This window comes from Metarhizium acridum (genome assembly GCF_019434415.1).
Source record: "Metarhizium acridum strain ARSEF 324 chromosome Unknown scaffold_1, whole genome shotgun sequence".
In the NCBI taxonomy this organism is placed as follows: domain Eukaryota; kingdom Fungi; phylum Ascomycota; class Sordariomycetes; order Hypocreales; family Clavicipitaceae; genus Metarhizium; species Metarhizium acridum.
This window is the reverse complement of record NW_027094015.1, coordinates 5722170-5740191: the sequence shown is the minus strand read 5'-3', so window position 1 is coordinate 5740191 and position 18022 is coordinate 5722170. Positions and strand designations below refer to the sequence as shown.

The window sequence follows — 18022 nt, the reverse complement described above, 5'->3', positions numbered from 1 at the left end:
GTCATGGCCAGCCACCGCGCACGAGAGAAGGAGAAGCGCAATACTCTATAGAAAGAGGCAACGAGCGCGAAATACTCCGCACTTCTCAAGCCAGCAAACAACAAGCAAAAGGTCGAACAAGCGAACGAGGAATCAGGCAAAGAGGCTGACAAGGTGGCGGACTCGAGGGCGTGGATTCATCTTCAAACCCACGTGGCATTGCCTTTCCCCCATCGTCTTGTGCTCGGCCACCAACTGGTCCGTTCCATGTCCACTGTTTTGAGACACACGCCCCCCTCGAGAATCTCACCCACCCAGATGCTCTCCTCGTTCCCTCCCGAGGCCCTGCAACCAACATCTGCATGCAGTATTAAACGACTTTTGGTCCGAGACCGGCGTCTTCATTCTTCGAGCCCAGTCCAGTCTGTTTGTTGCGACTCAAACACACTCCCTACCCTAAAGGCTGGTCTTTCAGCCACCCAAGGAGAATTCGGTGCCGCCACTGAACCACGTTTCTCGTGCAGCTTGCAGCAGTTAGAACATCTGTGCCATTCAGGGATCTTGTCCACATTCTCTGAGGGCGAATCGTTGATCAAGGCACGGTTCTGTGTCACAGTCGCCGCCTGGCTGGGAGACGACAGGTTGGTGCTGCCGGCACTCGCCCACAACCCAGCGATGATTCTGGCCAAGATCTTGAGAGTATGCATAGATACAGACACCCTCGCTGCAGACGCCATGTAGGACAACTGGCGACCTTGGCGATATTTCCACATCTGCTATTGAAAGGTCATGTCTGAGAAATGCCCGCGACTGTTCGTGCAATAGGCTCTGGGCCGTCCAAGCTTGTCGGGATCCTCCCATCCAAGCATTCCAAGCAGCTGTTTATTCAACGACAACACTCGTAAGTATTCGACACTTTCGGAGTCGCTCAACGCCACTGGGTGGTCGAATACCTACCTAGGTAACTTAGCTATAACCACAAACTGTCATGTAAACCCACCACCACAAGACCGTTGACGCAATCAACCTCATCCCTTCGAGTGTGCTAAGGTCCAAGTGAGGAAACGGTTGACCCCACTTTTCTACGATACCTACCTAGGTAAGTAGGTTGATAGCAGGGTCGGCTGCGATAATGTCTTTGTAAAATCCGGAAATTTCTGGTACCTTTATCATCATATCATTGCTCAATGGAGTCATGTACCTTTTAATGTAATGATTTTAATTGGCCCGAATCCTGGTCGGTTACAAAAAAAGGACCTTAGCACAATCAGAGGGCTGTCAGTTCCACTCTTTGTCTCGTGCGTTTCTGCACCCGCTTACATTTGTTGCCGTTCTGGAAAGCCCAAAATTGTGCAGATCAGCACGATATACCCCAAATCTCCGTCTTCGCAAAACCTATCGCTGTCGGCGGGACTCTGCTATCCATGCTCAAAAGCTTTTGCGGGGTTCGGCTGACGGGGAACGTCGGTCCAGAGATTGGAAGTTGTTGGGGAATGACGGAACCATGAACTCAACTCAGAGCCAGGTATCACTTCGAGGATTGCTAGAACCAGCTACTGAATGGCCTCAAATGCCGACAATGGCGAAGCAGAGTCGTAATCTGCTTTCTGACTGCTTGGCGGGTGCGTGATTCGTGTCATCAATGCTGTCTGGATGCATGTCTATCAATCAGGCCATGGCCTTGGGGACCACGGATCATCAAACTGCACATAAAAGACGTCATAGTACCTCATCTCGGGTGCATTAGGAATAGAGAAACTAGCTTATTCCCGCGAGCCATGTTAGGTGTCGGCCTCCTTTTGCCACCTCTGTTTCCCCTCAAAACATGCGCTTGCGGCAACGGCTTTGAACAGTGAGAGTGTTGTACAAATGGCCCACGCATCAGAACGCACCCGCGATATTACGGCAGGAGGAGCCAGCCCTGCGTAATGTGGTGGACCCCGCACCTATCGGTCGGCCGAGAGATGCAGTGCGGCCGACCGACAACTACCTAGTTACTATTGACCCTAGGTACCAAGTTCCGAGCGTGGGTTGTATGGATTGTGTGGCCTGAATGGTTCGAGAGTGGACCAGTGCTCCGTCGCGATGTGTTTGACCCCCACGAAGAAAATGGTCCCGCTCTCTTCAAGAAAAATAACATAGTGTTGCATACTCACCCCACTCGCATATACCTACCTAAACAGTCAGAGTCCAGAACTACCTAGAGTCTATCTGGGATACGGAGTACATACAGCGTACGGCCGCATATCCACTTCTCGGCAACAGTGTGGTACGCCTTGTGCATGCACCTATTGTAGTGGCATCAACTCCCAGTACCTTGCGGAGGCAGACAACTGGAGGTCAGGTCATGTCGGTCTTCAGTCTCGCGTGTTCAGTCTTCAATGTTTGCGTTTGCTGCACAGAAGTAGGCGGTACAAGATTGCCTACATAAGAGGACATGAAAGCAAGACCGGATCGTCATGTTGGCGAGCAACGTTGCTCTGAAGGTACCTTTAGCTGCAAGTCGACCCCAAGCATCGAAGTACCTCGATGCTGTTGGAGGGTGCCGTAGTGTCGATCGCCAAGGTGGAAAAGTAAAGCATTTGTCGGAACGGGAGCACGAAGTATCCGTGCCGAGTGCTACTTTGTACGATACAGTTTCTCCGTATGGATTACTGGGTAATCAATTGATGTCGCCTCAGGAAGGAGCGGCCCAGAGACATCACGTCAAGTCAAATGCACGCATCTAAGCACGTCTGGTCCGCGCAAAATCCTGTCTCTTTGGACTGTACTCGACATGTCGCAAGTCCCGAGATTCTTGGTCAGCCGCAGCAACTATTCACTCATTCTGCATTGCCGGCAGATTGCATAATTGCCCTCGGACAATCCATAACTGTCGAACTTCGTTGTGACCGAGAGAGGTCCCACTGCAGAAACAAAAACGTCACCATCTGCTTCATCGTCACATCGCTTGCTAGCCTAGGGCCCAATTCACCCCACGACATCTATGTGATGCGAACCGGCTGGTACCCAAGCCACGAACCGTCTCACCGCAGATATTGAAAGGCAATACCCGAATCTTCTACAAACTACTATATTGGGGAGGGGGACCAGCGCGTTCTTGTGTCTCCACATGGTTTCCAACTTGTTGATGAGACACGCCCCTTTCAAAGAATTTGCCCCAGTTTGTCCGTTGAAGGAGAGGGAGCCTGTGTCCCTTCAGACGCTCGGCGCGAGAGAGTACCGTCTGGAACGAATGAATGCGCTTCGCATCGTTACTTTGCCTCTAGATGATGAGTGTAGGATTTCGCATCTATGTTGGAAAGTGACGGGCTCCGCGCGATGGCGGGAATTGATACGTTGCTTATTCAACCCGCGCTTTATTGAACCCTTGGAATATCACTCAGCAAGACGCCGTTGGTCCGTGTCGCAAAGCCTGCTTTGTTTGCATGTCGCCACATGTACTAGTGTCGTGTCCACCCGAGCGAGGAGCAATCACTACAGTACATACACACGTGTATGGTGGCAGCCCCAACCCAATGACATCAAGTAATCTAACCCAAACCTCGGAACTCGCTGTCTGTGGTTTGAATACGGCAAACACTCCACAGACCCAAGATCAATACGACAATGGAGTATGCCCATTGTGTTGTCTGCCAAAGCCAAGCGAAGTTTCCTCTTCAATATCCGACAAATCTGGTGGTCAGACCTGGACAGCCCGAGAGACGCACTAACAAGCATACGAATAAGGTCGGTGCAGAAACTCTGTCTGCCATGTGGCAACTCTCTGCCAAGACCATTTGTGCCACCAGCTCCAAGTGGACTCAGGAAACATCCTGGCTCTTTGTGCACACCAGTGCGAAAGTGATTCTATTTCAAGCTTAAGAAACACGTTGAGCATGACAAGTCATGCAGGACAACCAGCCACACCGGCCATGTGTCACGCACTCCCCCTTTCTCTCCCCGACCCCTTGCCCTTGCAATGTTTCCTGTGGATGGGTACTCCTGGCCAAGCCTTCCTTCGACAGGGAGGCTTTTGGCGGTGCTGCCCTCAGAGATCTGGCAGGGAAGATGCGGCACCCTCGTACTTCCCACCAGTGATGCTCACTGTTTCACACAGATGGGTCCTCTACGGAGCACAGAAATCCATCGTGTTTTTCTATCCAAGGCAGGTCCGGCGTAGTCAAATAAGCATGGGGTCACTATATCTGAGCTGGTCGTTCACAATTCCACCTTCTTTCGAACCCAACAAAATTGGGTGTCCGTCCTCACCATGGTCTTTGCAGCAATCCAGTCACGCCTAGGAATATCTGGAAGGGTTCTTGAGCCTTCACTTGCTAATGCTTTCAACGTCTAGACTCCTCCCGCCAGAGCGTTACGGAATATCTACCCTATCTTGACTACTCACTACTGGTATTTTAAGTGCCAAGTGCCGCAGCTTCAGGAATAACATAAATGGCACGAGCACACCAAGCGCAATCGAGACAGCACATGGCTGGCTGACTCGTCACCGCGAGCGTATGCACGGAGTAGTATGTAAGGTCTCAACTTGGCGGTAGTTACCAGCATCCTTCCTTCACAACTGGCCACGCAGAAGTTCGGCATTATGGCTTTACTCCCTGTCAAAAAGCTTGTCCAAAACATCACGCTTGTCGCAGAGATCCGTGGAGAAACAGTGAGTCAGGGGATCCACCATGCGCAAGGGTGAATCAAATCGAGCCAGAGGACCATCATAGTTGCGTCTGAGCGGTTTGTACTCCGTCGACATGAGACATCCTCCTTGCTCGTTGAGCAGGAGCTGACAACTGCGCTGAGCATACCCTTCATTTCACCCTTGCCATCATCATCAGCACAGACCCACGACGAACTTCCAGAACATATCTGTAACCGATAGTTGTGGACTACTCCGTAGAGCTGGGTCAACTCCATACATTCACGAAGCTAATGAGTAATTAGTATTGTGACGTTTTCTTTCTGCACAGCACTTGATGTACATACGAGACCAGACATCCCTGCCCGCTTAAGCGAAATATTCTTTTTACGCCGTATTCTTGTATTGCGGAATCTTGCTAACCGCTCAGTTAGGGGCTGGTTTGGGAGACATCTTGTTTCAATATTCTTGTTTCAATATTCGAAACTATTTCCAGGGCCGGAATTACCCATCGATCCACACAGGTGGTGCTGGATTGTCTGTTCGCAAGCTAAATTTCCAAATACCGTGGTGAATAAATCGGCTCTGTAGGAATTAACTATTCGCGTCACGCGCCCGATCAGAGTTTGTATAACTATCCTCCAATCACCTGGAATCATCCAGTTGATCTTTGATCAAGAAGTTATCGAAGTCCCGTTGGGGCTATTTTCTTTCGTAAGTGCAGGCAAAAACTGCATAGCTTCACGAAGGTAAGTTCAACTCTTTGTTTGTTACGTTCATCCGTTTGGTTTATGGTATAGAGGCTGGACGTTGCATTACCAATGACAAAGTTGTGGTTGGACCGACCTCATCATAACCATTAAGCTGGCCCTGAAGAAATGGTTTTTTTTTCCTTTTGACAGCCACCATGTGCCAACCGAAAGGGAAGATGCTTTCTGAGCTGTGCTGCGCTGGTTCTCAACATAGACTGGCGGAAGTCAGCTCGAACATATCAAACGGAAGCAATCGCAGAGCAAGGATGGGGAAAATTTCCGGCTATGCGGTCCATGATGTCGGGTGATATTGTGGGTTGCTTCGCGCATACCAGTCGGTCAGCCCAGCGAACGTTTCAGATGGATATCATGCTATATCATGGCTTCTATTACTGGAGATTCATGAATCGAATATCATCATTTGGCAGGAAAGAACAATGCAAAACGGAGCCCTACTCCTTTGATGGCGTCTAAACAAGGTTCAACAGACCGGACATCTCCACAGCGGACAGCCCTTTTCAATGTTAACAGTACATAATACGGCTACGAATCTTTACATATGTACCATGGACAGTCGCGGTCAGTACTCATTTGCTACGCACCAAGAATGGAAGCGCCGGGCGACCCAAAGTGGACTAGGCTGCTGCAAACCGATCCCTGGAGCCATGCGCCGATCTGGGAAGAAACTTCGTGCGAGTCTGAGAGGGCGGTTCCGCTACTTGCTGTAGCCTACCATCATCTCGCTTTGCTCAAGGTTCCGTCAATCAGTTGTATGCCGCACTAAAACCCAAACTTATACCTGGGCTTTCAGTAATAATATGTATGGACTAATATAGGCCTCGGACAGATGCGGATGGATGCTATTATTACTGCAGCATCGACTTCACCCCGTCCGACTACAACTGGTCATAGTTATAGCCACTGGGTTGCAGCACGTGTTCCAGGTTTTCCGTCAGCAAGTTTGCTTGACACAGCATCCCAGCACAGCACGGCACAGGCACAAGAATCCAGCATCAGAACAGCAAGCAGCATGACACAGCTGATGGCGGTGTGGCCAAGATTGATTCCGTGTGGGTGTCCCGCCAGGGCTTGTTCAGCGGCCGGAGTACGGAGTGCATAATATTGCATCGCATGCGAATTTCGCCATGCCCAAAAAAGTGGCATTGTGCGCCAACGCACCCAGTAAGCGGCCCCGCCCATGCTTATCACCGACTGGGCCAACACTGGGCAGCGGGCATCAATTATTATTATGCTTCACCAAGTGATCATGAACGCGGTACAGAGTACAATGAATGACTGGTGCCCTTGGGATGTCTTTGTTTCCTAAGCTCCCAAGGGCGTCCAGCAGAGCGGTTCTGGCTGTCTGGGCCAGAAAGCGACGGCTCACGATGCAGCCAGGCCAATGTGCGGGGACTTCTTCCCATGTTCCGCATGCTGGCACGGACATATGCCGACTGCGGACGGCGGGCTGGACTGTAGCTCAATTGCAGGTGCCTTTCTAGAAAGACAATTGAACCACGCGCTCGGTCTTGCCGGTATTGCGATGTTGTGTGTTGTGACTCCAACTCCAAGGAAGCAAACCACTCCAGCCCGTGAATCGTCAATGGACTGCTTGCGAGACGAGTCTTAGAAGTTCATGCATTGCCTCACGGAATTGGGGCGGGGAGCGACGTCGACCTGCCGCATCCAACAAGTGTGTATTCAAATTCGCATGGTTCCGGTCCATCATTGCCTGTTGCCTGTTGCCTGACCTTGCCTGAGGCCGCCATGCAGTTTATTTGTACCACAACAGGATCTGCAATCTGCGATAAACAGGTGTATTTATGGAATGTACCTTGACTATTCGCGATTGTACGTACTTGCCGGGCTCTGTACAATAATGTACAAAGCGAGGACGTGTGAAGATCTTATGCTAGCTTTTGGTCCGCGCTGGCTTGTGTTACATACCACCAGTCGATCAGTCGACGACTGCGTCGATGGTCCTGGATTCTCGGGCATGCAAATGTCAACAGACTTGGAGGAGCCCCTGTGGGGGATTTCAGCACGATCAAAGTTGGTTCCGACTCACTTGTTTTCGTACGGCTCTCGAGGGTCCAACGAATGTGTCTCCCAAGAATCGCTGAAGACTTAGCAAAATCGATATGTCGTTCTTGCAAGGTGGATCTTAGCCTGATCCAAACCTCGTTTCGGCCAGGCTCCGGATGTGCACATCAAGTACCCCGTACTCCTCGTGCTAACACAGGGGCGAAGGGTTGAGATGATTGATATTCAAATTCTTTGCATTAAAGCACGCGCACATATCGTGATGCGGACAACCGAGTTCCCGTGTGACATCCGCTTGCACATGGCCCGAATCACACCAGGATGGAGCACAGAGAGTGAATAATACCGACTTCCCCTTGGTCTACTTGCCTAATAGTCAAAATCCATGTCACGCCGGCGGTGGCACGACTTATCCCCAAAAATTCTGTTGGCCTGGCATTTCTTTGATTTTGACATGGTTTTCTCCCTTCCTTCCTTTTCCTCTTTTAATTTCTTCCCTTTCCCACTCCCCATTATCGAGGGGTTTACGGAGCATCGGTTTCACGGTCGTCTTTTTTTCTTGCTTGCTTGCTTGCTTTCTTTCTTTCTTCTTTTTTTCCAGATGCACCGATGGATCATCCCCCACCTCTTCACCACCCTGACCCTGGTCAGCCTTGTGTCAGGCGCTGGCAGGCGCTCAAGTGGGCAAGCTTGAGCGCAAGCGGTTTGTTAAGACGACGGTGCTTGCGCTGGTCTCGCATTGCAATACTCGTTCATGCTCATCGTGCCAAATTTTTCGTCCCTAATATGTCTTCCCTGGGATAGAAACACATAGCTGGGGAAGACGTACAATGGCCACGCTGTGCGGCCTTGAATCAGTGGTCCATGATGAATTTGAGAAGAACTTCAGCGCTTGGCGCTGTATTACTTGAGTAGACAAGCAATTACATGTGCTGGTCAACATCAGGTTCAAGAAGGGCTTTGCAATATTCCAAAATTGGCTGGTAATACACGAACCACCGCCGGTGGTCCAGTGCAGGCTTCAACTGCTTGAGGCTGAGCAGCCAAGTTACACCAGCCATGGCATTGAATAGTCGCTTGCCCAAGTCTGCATGTGTTGTGTACGGAAGCCAGCAGACGCAGGATACCGAATAATGCTGGGGAAAATGGAAACGTACTGCATACATGCAGACTTGTGCCGTTCAAGAGGTTATGCTGAGCTCACTGGCGAAGTCACGGTTGTCACGTCCAAGCCCGACTATCAACGAGGGCAGTCAAGCAGGCTTGCTTTGCTGCAAAGGCTCAAAGTCCAGCTACGGCTATACATACAAGTCAACGATGAGCAATGGACATGGAAACCAATGCCGGACACGGCCAGTTGGGCAGCCCTTTGTTAAGTGAGCTCATTATCTTGACGAGGTGACGCCAAAGTCAACGAGCACTGAGGGCTGTCGACCGCCAGGCAGTCCATACCCACTTTAGAAGCCCCGGTCCTTCCATCCAGGTCCTTCCATCCACGCTATCGTCAGTCCACAGTCCACCACACAGCACTGGAGCCCGCCCACAGCCCACGACCACGAGCGTGAGCACGAGGCCGCCCCGGTCTTCCTCGTCCGACAACTTCAGGCAGCCCAGGCGGCCTAGCTCGGCCCCTCGACCCATGCCCCACTCTCACGCCTCACGTCCCACGTCCCACGTCCCACGCCCCAGCACCGGCTTCTGAAGATTTTGCTGCAAGTACCCTCTACATCCGGCCCCTGGGTGGCTTCACACACCAGGGCTCGGGTAGTATGGCATGGCATGGCATGGCATTGGCAGGCATGGAACTGGGAGCATGGGCATGGAGGCATGGAGCGTGGAGCGTGGTCCTGGCTTTGTGCCATCTTGTCGCCTGTGCGCCCGCTTCGTCTGTTCCTGGGCTCTCACGTTCAACTGGGCAAACTGGTGCACCCTTCGCACCCTCGAGTGGTCTCCATACTCCGTACACACCCCTCCGTCCTTCCCCCCCGGGAGAACTTTGAGCACTTGCTTGCACTTGAGACTAGACGCTAGGCGCTAGGTTCTGACCATCTCTGTCCTAATTCTTTTGCTCGTCCCATGCAGTCCGCTTTGTCTTCTATTTCAACTTTCCCATCGCCGCCACCACCTGTTCCTAACTTTTTTGGCTCCGTCAGATGGCCGCCCTGTCGCATCGACCTCCGATCGAAGACGACACTCCCTCGCAAGCTTCCAAGACGCATCATCGCGGTCACGATAACCGCCACGCGCACCACACCCCGCCATTGAGGCACTACACCTCTGCAACTCGATCATCGACGTCAGACCGCCTGCCTGCCGACTTCACCACCGTGCCCGCTTCCTCCCACCACCAGCGACACTCGAGCACTCCGTCCGCAAGTTCCTTTTCCAGATCACAGCGTTCTGCCAACAGTCTTCTCAGCCGAGCCGCTGCCGCCTTGGACAGAACCCAGAACGCATTTGCCGGCATATCTGAACCCGTCATTCGGCCTCGACAGTCAAACTCGGCACTGGCTCGTCTATCGTTGCAATCTGTTTCTGCTCCCAATCCAGAGCCCTGCGGCCCAGGCAGAACCGCCGGATTCAAGGCATATTCTGCCAACGGCTCCTTGACTTCTGCCCCAAGAGCCCAAATCAAGGTAGTGTCTCTGGCGGCTCAGCCGAACCATCCACCTTCACAGCCATACTCGGAGACAGATCCAAGCCTGCCCGCACCTATCAGAGTAGCGCCATCTGACAGGAAAATGCATCAAACATCGTCGCGCTTATTGCGCATGACTGACGATGACCGACCTTTCACAAGGGTATGTTCTATGCAATCCGATGGCCTCTCTATCCTCTCCTCACTCTTTATTGCTGCGTTTGACAAGCCCTGAGATTCATCCCTGTCATCCTGCTGTACCGGAAGAGACCTGCATTACAGTGTTGAAAAGCAATCAGCGGATTGGTCATCAGATTGGGTGACGTGCATTTGCAAACCACGAGGCGGGAAGTTCTGTGGGGGTCGCCTCCTTGGTCTTGTTTATGCGAGACTGAACTCACTTCCTCACTCACTGATACCAACATCGTCTCACTCAGACTGCCTGCCCTGACTCTTGGATTATTCTACTTCAATGCGCAGTATTGCAGATGCAGAAGATTGTTAAAGTGAAATGTTTTATTATTTTTTTTTTTTGAAAACAATTCTCTTTAAGGCATTTTTTTGGCCAGAAACCCTCTCGCTAATTGCATTCAAAAAAAAAAAAACAGGATTTCAAAGACTTGTTCGCAACTCTCATTGTCAGCTTGCTTCCTCTCTCTGCACACCGTGTACGGTTGTCAAAAGTTGAATACACCTTCCTCTCAGAAGATGCCATCAATAACCTTGGCTCACTAAAATTTTCACAATCAAATCGAATGCCCGATCCCAAGGATCCTTCTAGAATTGTTACCACGACGACAACAACGACCTTTTCCATGGCCAAAGACATGGCCAGGTCTATCTGCCAGCGCTTCGTGGAGGCCCGCTTTATTGAATCAGCAGACGGTAAATACCAGCAAGTTTACAACATGAAGGGATCCGTTTGGCAATTGACTCCAAAGGGTATCACGGTGTTGGATCGCTTCTGTTCCAGGAATGGCATCCAGCAGAAGCAGGTTGCCGAATTATCCAATATGTGCTCAGCTCAGTTGGTCATTCTAGAACGTGACGAGCAAACAGACAAGCTTCTACACGATTGGGGTACTATCGAGGTGATTTTCCGCCGGTTTGTTGGTGCCGATCGACGCAACGTCAAGACCAGCGTCACTGCCGCAGACTCTGACTCCCTACACGATTATAGGGATGGGCTCACAGGAGTGAAAATGGCAGCAGAGCGGAAGGTGAATGGCAAGGCCTACAAAGACACATTCACTGGCAAGGCCACCACGGACTGGCTGATGGACTGTTCCACAATCGTCGACCGTCGTGAAACCATCGAGATTGCGTCCCTGTTTGTCGAGTACGACTTGATGGAGCCTGTCGTTCAGGATCGGGCCTTTATGTCACAGAACACGGGATACAACTTGTTTCAGCCAACGAAACATGCCATCTACCAGCTCACTGCACGTGGTAAAGAGCTAATCAGTGGAAGTGGTTCTAGGGGCCGTGCATCAGAAAGCGAAAATGGTACAGGCTCTCAACGAAATGGCATTACAAGAGATTCCAACACTCAGAGACTAGAGAAGATCCTGAACGATGCTGCCCTGCGTCTTCTTTTCAGGGAAAATTTGCGAGAAACCCATTGCGAAGAGAATTTATCATTTTACAAGGACGTTGCCGAATTCGTACGCAGCTGCAAGGATGCCATCCGTCAAGCTCAAAAGGCACCGAACGCGAGTTCTATGGACACCATCAAGGAAATCATGGCTCAAGCCTACGGCATCTACAATGCGTTCTTGGCTCCAGGATCACCTTGTGAACTCAATATTGACCATCAACTCCGCAACAATCTGGCTACTCGCATGACCAAGGCTGTGGGTCAAGACAACACAATGATTGAGACGTTGCAGGAGGTAACGGCTCTATTCGAGGATGCACAAAATGCAGTTTTCAAGTTGATGGCTAGCGTAAGTCTCTGTCCTGTTCTAGAATTCTTTTGTTGTTTCCAACCCTTGCCCCCCCGGGGGCCTGTGGCGCACATGAATCGGGAGGCCCGGCAGACTGACGGAGATTGATTGCCTTTCCTTGCAGGATTCGGTACCGAAATTTCTTCGCAACGCCAAGTACGAGCAGCAACTCAGGAACTACGATCTTGACATGTCGGCCCGCGCACCCGAGCGGAGCCAAAGTCGTTCTAACCGCAAATAAGAAATCATTTCCTTTACTGGGCTGAGAGTCCGAGGTGGCTGGCCAAAGAGCAGTCGAGAGTCATGCCCCATCAATTAAAGTTTAGACGCTTGCGTCGAACAGCATTATCCACCATTCACGAGGCAGCCGTCAATTTCGCTTTTTTACAAGGTCATTTTGTTTTCTCATGAGATGTTCTAGATTCGAGATCTTATACCTCTGCATCAATCGGTGTTCTTTGCGTTATTTTCGGAAACTATATACTTTTTGCCTCATTTTATGGCCTCATTTATATACAATACCAACACCAATGGGCGTGGGTCACCAGGCACGCAGTCCAGACCGAGACGTCAGTCACGGCATTGAGTGTGCTCAGTGGCTAGTGTTCTGAACTGGCTGGACAAGACTGCTGCCTTTATGCTTACGTTTTGCATGCTCCCTCTTTTTTATTACATTTTTTACTTCTTAAAACACGCTTGTTGCTATGGCCTGCGGCATTGGCCCCCGTGGCCTTGTTTTCTGTGTCTCTGTTTGATTGGAAATGAAGACGGCGTTGGGGAAAAACGGGCTTAGAGGGGGGGCAATTTCACCTTTTCTATGATGACAAACACTGCAAACATGGATGGCATGCGTTGATACCGCGCCCTTTGTGAGGCGTCGGGTCGAGTCGAGGCCACAATGAGACCAGCGACATATTCTGATGGAGCGTGTTCAGAATTTTGCCCCCTGCGTCGGTCGGTAAGCGTCATGGTACGTATATGGGAGCCGTGGAACGGCGGAAGAGCCAGAAAATGCAGAAGCCACCAAGCCACCAAGCCACCAATGCCGCCACTCAACGGCCTGGCAGAGGGGAAACGGTCGGGAGAAGACTTCGGGAGAAGAGGGCGGAACGCGGAACGGTGCAGAGACTCCTAAAAGGCCAATCAGAGGGGCCGGTTTGTCGCCGGTGTCGTTCCCCACGATATCCCGAAACCCGAGGTGGCGGCGGAGTCTTATTCCCCGGGATTTCAACCCAATTCAGGCAAAAGTTTGAGATTTCCAGGGCTTTGGGTGTACACGGTACCTAGAATGCGAATGTAAATCATGACGACTCGGGGATCTTAGGCCTGCTTGGCAGACGACAGGCAGCAGACAGCAGACCGCAGACGGCATGTGGGGGCCGGTACATAGATGGTTAGGAAATAAAAAAAGAGAGACTGAACAGACGACTTTCGAGCTGTCAGAGTATGAAGGTGCAATTACGTCTTATTGAAAGGTGCCGGGGTTGGGCTTGTGTTGGACTTTGGACGAGCGCAACTAGTGTGTAAGACTGGATGAATGCATGCATGCATAATCAATTGCAGCAGCTAGAAGGGCAAGAAGGCAGGCGAACCATTCCCCAAGCAGGAGCAACAGGGCCAAGTTTGGTTGTGGTGCCTGACGGGCCTGGTGATGGATCGACAAGTGGTGTTGCGAGGAATGCACAATGTCTGGTTGCCGCAGGAGCATCGCAGGCACGCGAACTGGCTGGCACGCGACGAGGTTCAAGCGTGTTTGTGTGCCGTGACTCTGGATTGCCAGAAGCGGCGGGACGACTGGAATGCGTCGAGTCGGTCAGTGTCGGTCATGCTTGGCGAGTCTTGGCCCGCCGGACGCTCATTGGCCCGCCGCACCGGCTCCGTCTGCATGTACCGAGACCCCAGTGGGCTTTCCTCTTTTGGCCTTGTTTCAAGGGTGGAATGGCCCGGTGTCTGGCATGTCTCTGGAGGCCGTTGCGAGCAGGACGAGATTGGCTGTTTTATACGAAGCCGGGGATTCCCAAAATGTTGGTGTCTTGCTTCTAGCAAAGCGCCTCGAGGTGCGCGCCGATCCTGCGGTGCTGTGTCTCATTTGCATCTTGGCCAATGTCTGTTTTCGTAGCAAGTAGTATTTTCGCCGCGTAAACAAAAAAGAAAGCGAATCGGAAAACAAACATGGAGAAAAGAAGGGGGAGGAAAAGAAGATGGAACAAGAGTTTAGACATAAATACCCTCTCTAGCCTCGAGTTGACATCTCACTTTCTTGCTTTGCAGTCTCCTGTTCCATCGGGAAAACACCATTCACATTCGTTCTACTACAACACTCGCTTATTGTTGTTGTTGTCGCCGTTGCTGTTGTTGTCGTCGTTCTCGTCGTCGTCTCTTCCACCAAGACCGCAACACAAAACACTCGCTAGTTTTTAGTTTATTCTCTAATCCCCAGAACCCCGTCGCTCACCATGCAGACCAAGGCCATCATCTTCGCGACTGCCCTCGTGGGCTCCGTCGTCGGCCAGGCGCCCCCGCCGGCCGAGTTGGGCTCGGGCTCCAGGGCCTACTCTGCGGTGCCGCCGCCGCCGACCACCAGGCCGGATGAGTGGGAGCAGTCGTGGGGCTCGCACGACTGGCGCCCAACGTCGTCCGAGGAGCACTCGTGGCCCTCTGCGAGCCGTCGCCCTACTTCGTCCGAGGAGCACGCTTGGAGCTCGCACGACTGGCGCCCTACTTCGTCGGAGAAGCACACTTGGAGCTCGCACGACTGGCGCCCTACCTCGTCCGAGAAGCACTCGTGGACCTCTGTGAGCCGTCATCATACTACTTCGTCTGGGCAGCACACTTGGCGCACCGCCAGCCGTGAACCCCATGCCTCCGTCGTCACCAAGACCAAGGTCGTCAGCCGCTACACCACCTACTGCCCTGAGCCTACCACCGTCAGCATCGGCACCAAGACGTACACCGTGACTGCGCCCACCACCCTGACCATCACCGAGTGCCCCTGCACCGTTACCGAGGTATGTAGATGTTCTTTGCCTTGTTCCATCTTATGAGAGCATCTTTGGTCTGACTAACCTGTTTTTTTTTATCCAGACGCACAAGAGGCCTCCTCGACCTCACACCAAGGAAGTCTCTCGCCCTGCTCACACCGAGGAAGCTTCTCGTCCTCCTCACACCAAGGAATTTTCTCGCCCTCCTCACACCGAGGAATTCTCTCGTCCTCCCCACACCAAGGAAGCTCGTCCTTCTCACACCAGGGAGGCTCCCTCCAAGCCGCCTGTCCAGACCACCGGTGCTCCCCAGCCTCCCCCAGCTGCCACCACGACGGGCGTCGTCGTTGCCGGCGCCGACGGTCTCACCGCGGCCTACGGCTTCGCCATGGCTGCCGCCGGTCTTGTCGGTGGTGTTTTCGCCTTGTAAGCCCGGTCGTAGATGGGGCCCGTGCGGCACAATCCGCCCTTTCGTTCCTTTTTTCCCTCCCTTCTGCAAAAGGGGGGGTACAGACTTGCTCGTCGGATGATGAGTCCATTCTTTTTTTGTAATTTCTTGCCAGGGTTTTAATCTTTTTTTGCGAATAGTGGCTCTACGTAATACTGGGCGGTTGACCGGATGATGACGGAGGCGACCTTGGAGGAGAGGCTTGGATGTCTGCTCCCTGCGCGCCGACGCCGACTCGTCAACCGGAGTCGTTTTAATGGGTGGTGGTTGTAATTCTAGTACCGCATGGCATGGGGGGTGTTCTTTGCGAGCCGGGGCAGTGCTCTGCATGCTCTGCCGGGCTTCGTGAGCGCCCTTGAATATACGACTAGCTACTTTCATCTCTGTGCGAGGCGTCAAGTGTCTGTTGTTTCTGGCTTCCAAATCCCGGGAATTCACCTCCGTTTACTATGTCACTTGTGCCAGTTCCTCCCGCGGATAGACGCTTCGCCCCGTTTGTAGGCAGACATTGATAGCGCAGATGCCTCCAAGAGGGGACTTGACTTTGGCCTGGCGACCTGACCATGCTATTGGTGCTGTTTCCGAGTACCACCCTTGAATAAGGTGTAAAGACACATTGTGAGATATGGTGCGGCCGAAGGGAGAAGAAAAAGTCGCCTGTCTTTTCGTGGCAGGCAAAGGTCAGCCAGAATCTACGCCCGTAAAAGGCAACAACAAACTGTGAATTTTACGGTAGAGGTATCAAATATCACCTTCTAATCGTGGCAAAAAGAAGAAGGAAAAACTTTTTATTTCTCTGTAGTTTATTAATGCGATGTGTTTACACGGGTATAGGTGTTGCCACGATGTGAAACAACCATGGCAACGGCGGCTTCAGGTTTCTAATGACCCTCGACTTCATACTCGTAGATATTATTACAACTTCCATTTCCAGAGACACAGCCTCCAGAAAGGAACGCATTGACAGCCCCGGAGAATTAGACCGGCAGGGCTCAGCCTTCTGTCGGCGGCTCTTGTCGCAAGTGCTTGATTGGAGAGGCAAAGCATAAAACCACCTGTGGATCCTGTGCGGCAGCGCATGTTTATTGAAGTTCGGCGGCCCGTGGTTCACGCCGCCCCACGGGGTGATATGAAGGCAGCGGCTTCTGATCGTACAACTCGGCCGGTGGCGTGGGCGGCAACGGCCGATCGTTGAACGGGTTCGTGCCGCTTGTCAGGGCCGGACTGCTCACATTCCTGCTATGCCCCTGGATGTGGTCGTCGCGCTGCCAAGAGAAGCCCGGTAGCGTGGTTTGCACATCCCGGTGCTGCTGCAGCGTTGCCGTCGAGCTGTCGCTGCTCGTCTGGGTCTTGGCGAGATCGTGTAGGCGGTCCACCAGGGTAGAGTGGCTCTTCTTGATCGTCTTCTTGACAAACCTGGCCATGAGGATATTGCACCGCAGGTCCACGTCCTCCCTCAGGTACAAGCCCGTCGTGGGGGCGCCGAGCCCCAGCTCCACGGGCTCCAGGGGTTCGCCGGGCATGGAGCCCCCGATGGACCACTTGGAGCGGGTTTCGACGCCCATGGGCGCGTAGCAGTGCGTCTGGATGCCGCGCGGCAAGTCGTGAAAGGCAGCCGTGTAGGTGACGTCGCTGGAGGCAAGGCCGCCGGGCAGGTACGACACCCTGTCGGTGAGGGAGTACCACACGCAGCTGACTTCTTCGTCGGGCGCGTGGCGAGGCGGTGGGATGCGGTGCCGGTCCTTGATGAGCGGGTTGAGATCGATCATTTGGAGGTGATCATGGAGGAAGGCGACTGCGACATCGCGGGTGAGGCCCAAGGGGAGCGGGGTGACGGTTGTGAAGATGGTCCGCTTGAACATTGTTGGAGGGCGAGTGAGCTCTATCTGGGAGCTTCCGAGGGAGGAGGAGGCAGGTCTCGGTCTAGGTCTGTAGCGTTTTGTAGCCTGTGGCAGGTGTTGATGCGGCGCTCAACCCAAAGCCAAAGACTGATGCCGCCGTCTGGGTGTTCTGGTACGGCGGTTGCCCAGCAAGAACTTTGACGGCACAGGAACAGGCAGCATCTGGCCGGTCCGCGATGGGGGAGGGCGACGAGGGCAACGGCAATCATGTATGAAGATGAAAATGAGCCGCACCCAGTCGCAAGAGCAAGGATGGTGTTTTGAAGCCGCCAGGCTGCATGAGGCTTCAGAGTCTCAGCCCCCTGCACATTGATGCGACCAGACGGGTTGGCTGACCACCTGGAGACCCCGAGCGCGCACAGCGTCCAAGCCTGGACCCAAGCGCCACGTGCGTGTGGGTTACCCCGATCAAATACCCAGCCCAACATTGGGCAAGGAGGGCGTGGACTTTGCGTCCGGCACTTCTTCATCGTCCTCGTCGTCGTCTTCTTCTTCTTCTTCTGGCTGCGGAGAAGACGCAAATCATTCATTCACTCCAAACGCCCAAGTCCGTCCCATTGTAGCAGACGGGCAGAGAAGAAGAGAAGATAGTGCTGGGATCTGTACCCCGGGGCCGGCAAAGAAGGGGCCCCAGGGCTTGGCACAGATCTCACATGCAGCCAGTTAGCCAGTTGCCAATTGCCAGTTGGCTGGCACCTGGGGTT

At 52.8% G+C, this 18022-nt stretch overlaps 5 protein-coding genes across 5 annotated transcripts; 4 read left to right on the top strand and 1 right to left on the bottom strand.

The window, feature by feature from the left end:
* Positions 1–8344: 8344 nt before the first annotated feature.
* SST2_1 (AMSH-like protease sst2) lies at positions 8345–12229 on the top strand (the record flags this gene model as incomplete). The annotated part of the gene is made up of 4 exons (XM_007809440.2): positions 8345–9485; positions 9558–10205; positions 10651–11988; positions 12113–12229. Exons 2-4 carry the CDS (start codon positions 9558–9560, stop codon positions 12227–12229), a joined length of 2103 nt encoding a protein of 700 aa, XP_007807631.2. The 5' UTR covers positions 8345–9485.
* A 737-nt stretch (positions 12230–12966) lies between these two features.
* Positions 12967–13275, top strand: J3458_001779 (uncharacterized protein; the record flags this gene model as incomplete). Its single annotated transcript, XM_066116918.1, has 1 exon — positions 12967–13275. The coding sequence occupies one exon, from the start codon at positions 12967–12969 to the stop codon at positions 13273–13275; it is 309 nt and encodes a 102-aa protein (XP_065978805.1).
* A 429-nt stretch (positions 13276–13704) lies between these two features.
* Positions 13705–14196, top strand: J3458_001778 (uncharacterized protein). Its single transcript, XM_066116917.1, has one exon. The coding sequence runs from the start codon at positions 13788–13790 to the stop codon at positions 14112–14114; it is 327 nt and encodes a 108-aa protein (XP_065978804.1). The 5' UTR covers positions 13705–13787; the 3' UTR covers positions 14115–14196.
* A 248-nt stretch (positions 14197–14444) lies between these two features.
* On the top strand, positions 14445–15399 carry J3458_001777 (uncharacterized protein; the record flags this gene model as incomplete). The annotated part of the gene is made up of 2 exons (XM_007809439.2): positions 14445–14996; positions 15073–15399. 2 exons carry the CDS (start codon positions 14445–14447, stop codon positions 15397–15399), a joined length of 879 nt encoding a protein of 292 aa, XP_007807630.2.
* A 783-nt stretch (positions 15400–16182) lies between these two features.
* J3458_001776 (uncharacterized protein) lies at positions 16183–17583 on the bottom strand. Its single transcript, XM_007809438.2, has one exon. The coding sequence runs from the start codon at positions 17277–17279 to the stop codon at positions 16500–16502; it is 780 nt and encodes a 259-aa protein (XP_007807629.2). The 5' UTR covers positions 17280–17583; the 3' UTR covers positions 16183–16499.
* Positions 17584–18022: the final 439 nt, after the last annotated feature.

Coding starts and splice junctions, on each gene's coding strand:
- J3458_001778 (XM_066116917.1), top strand. CDS start 13,788: ATGCGTCGAGTCGGTCAGTGTCGGTCATGCTTGGCGAGTCTTGGCCCG.
- J3458_001776 (XM_007809438.2), bottom strand. CDS start 17,279: ATGTTCAAGCGGACCATCTTCACAACCGTCACCCCGCTCCCCTTGGGC.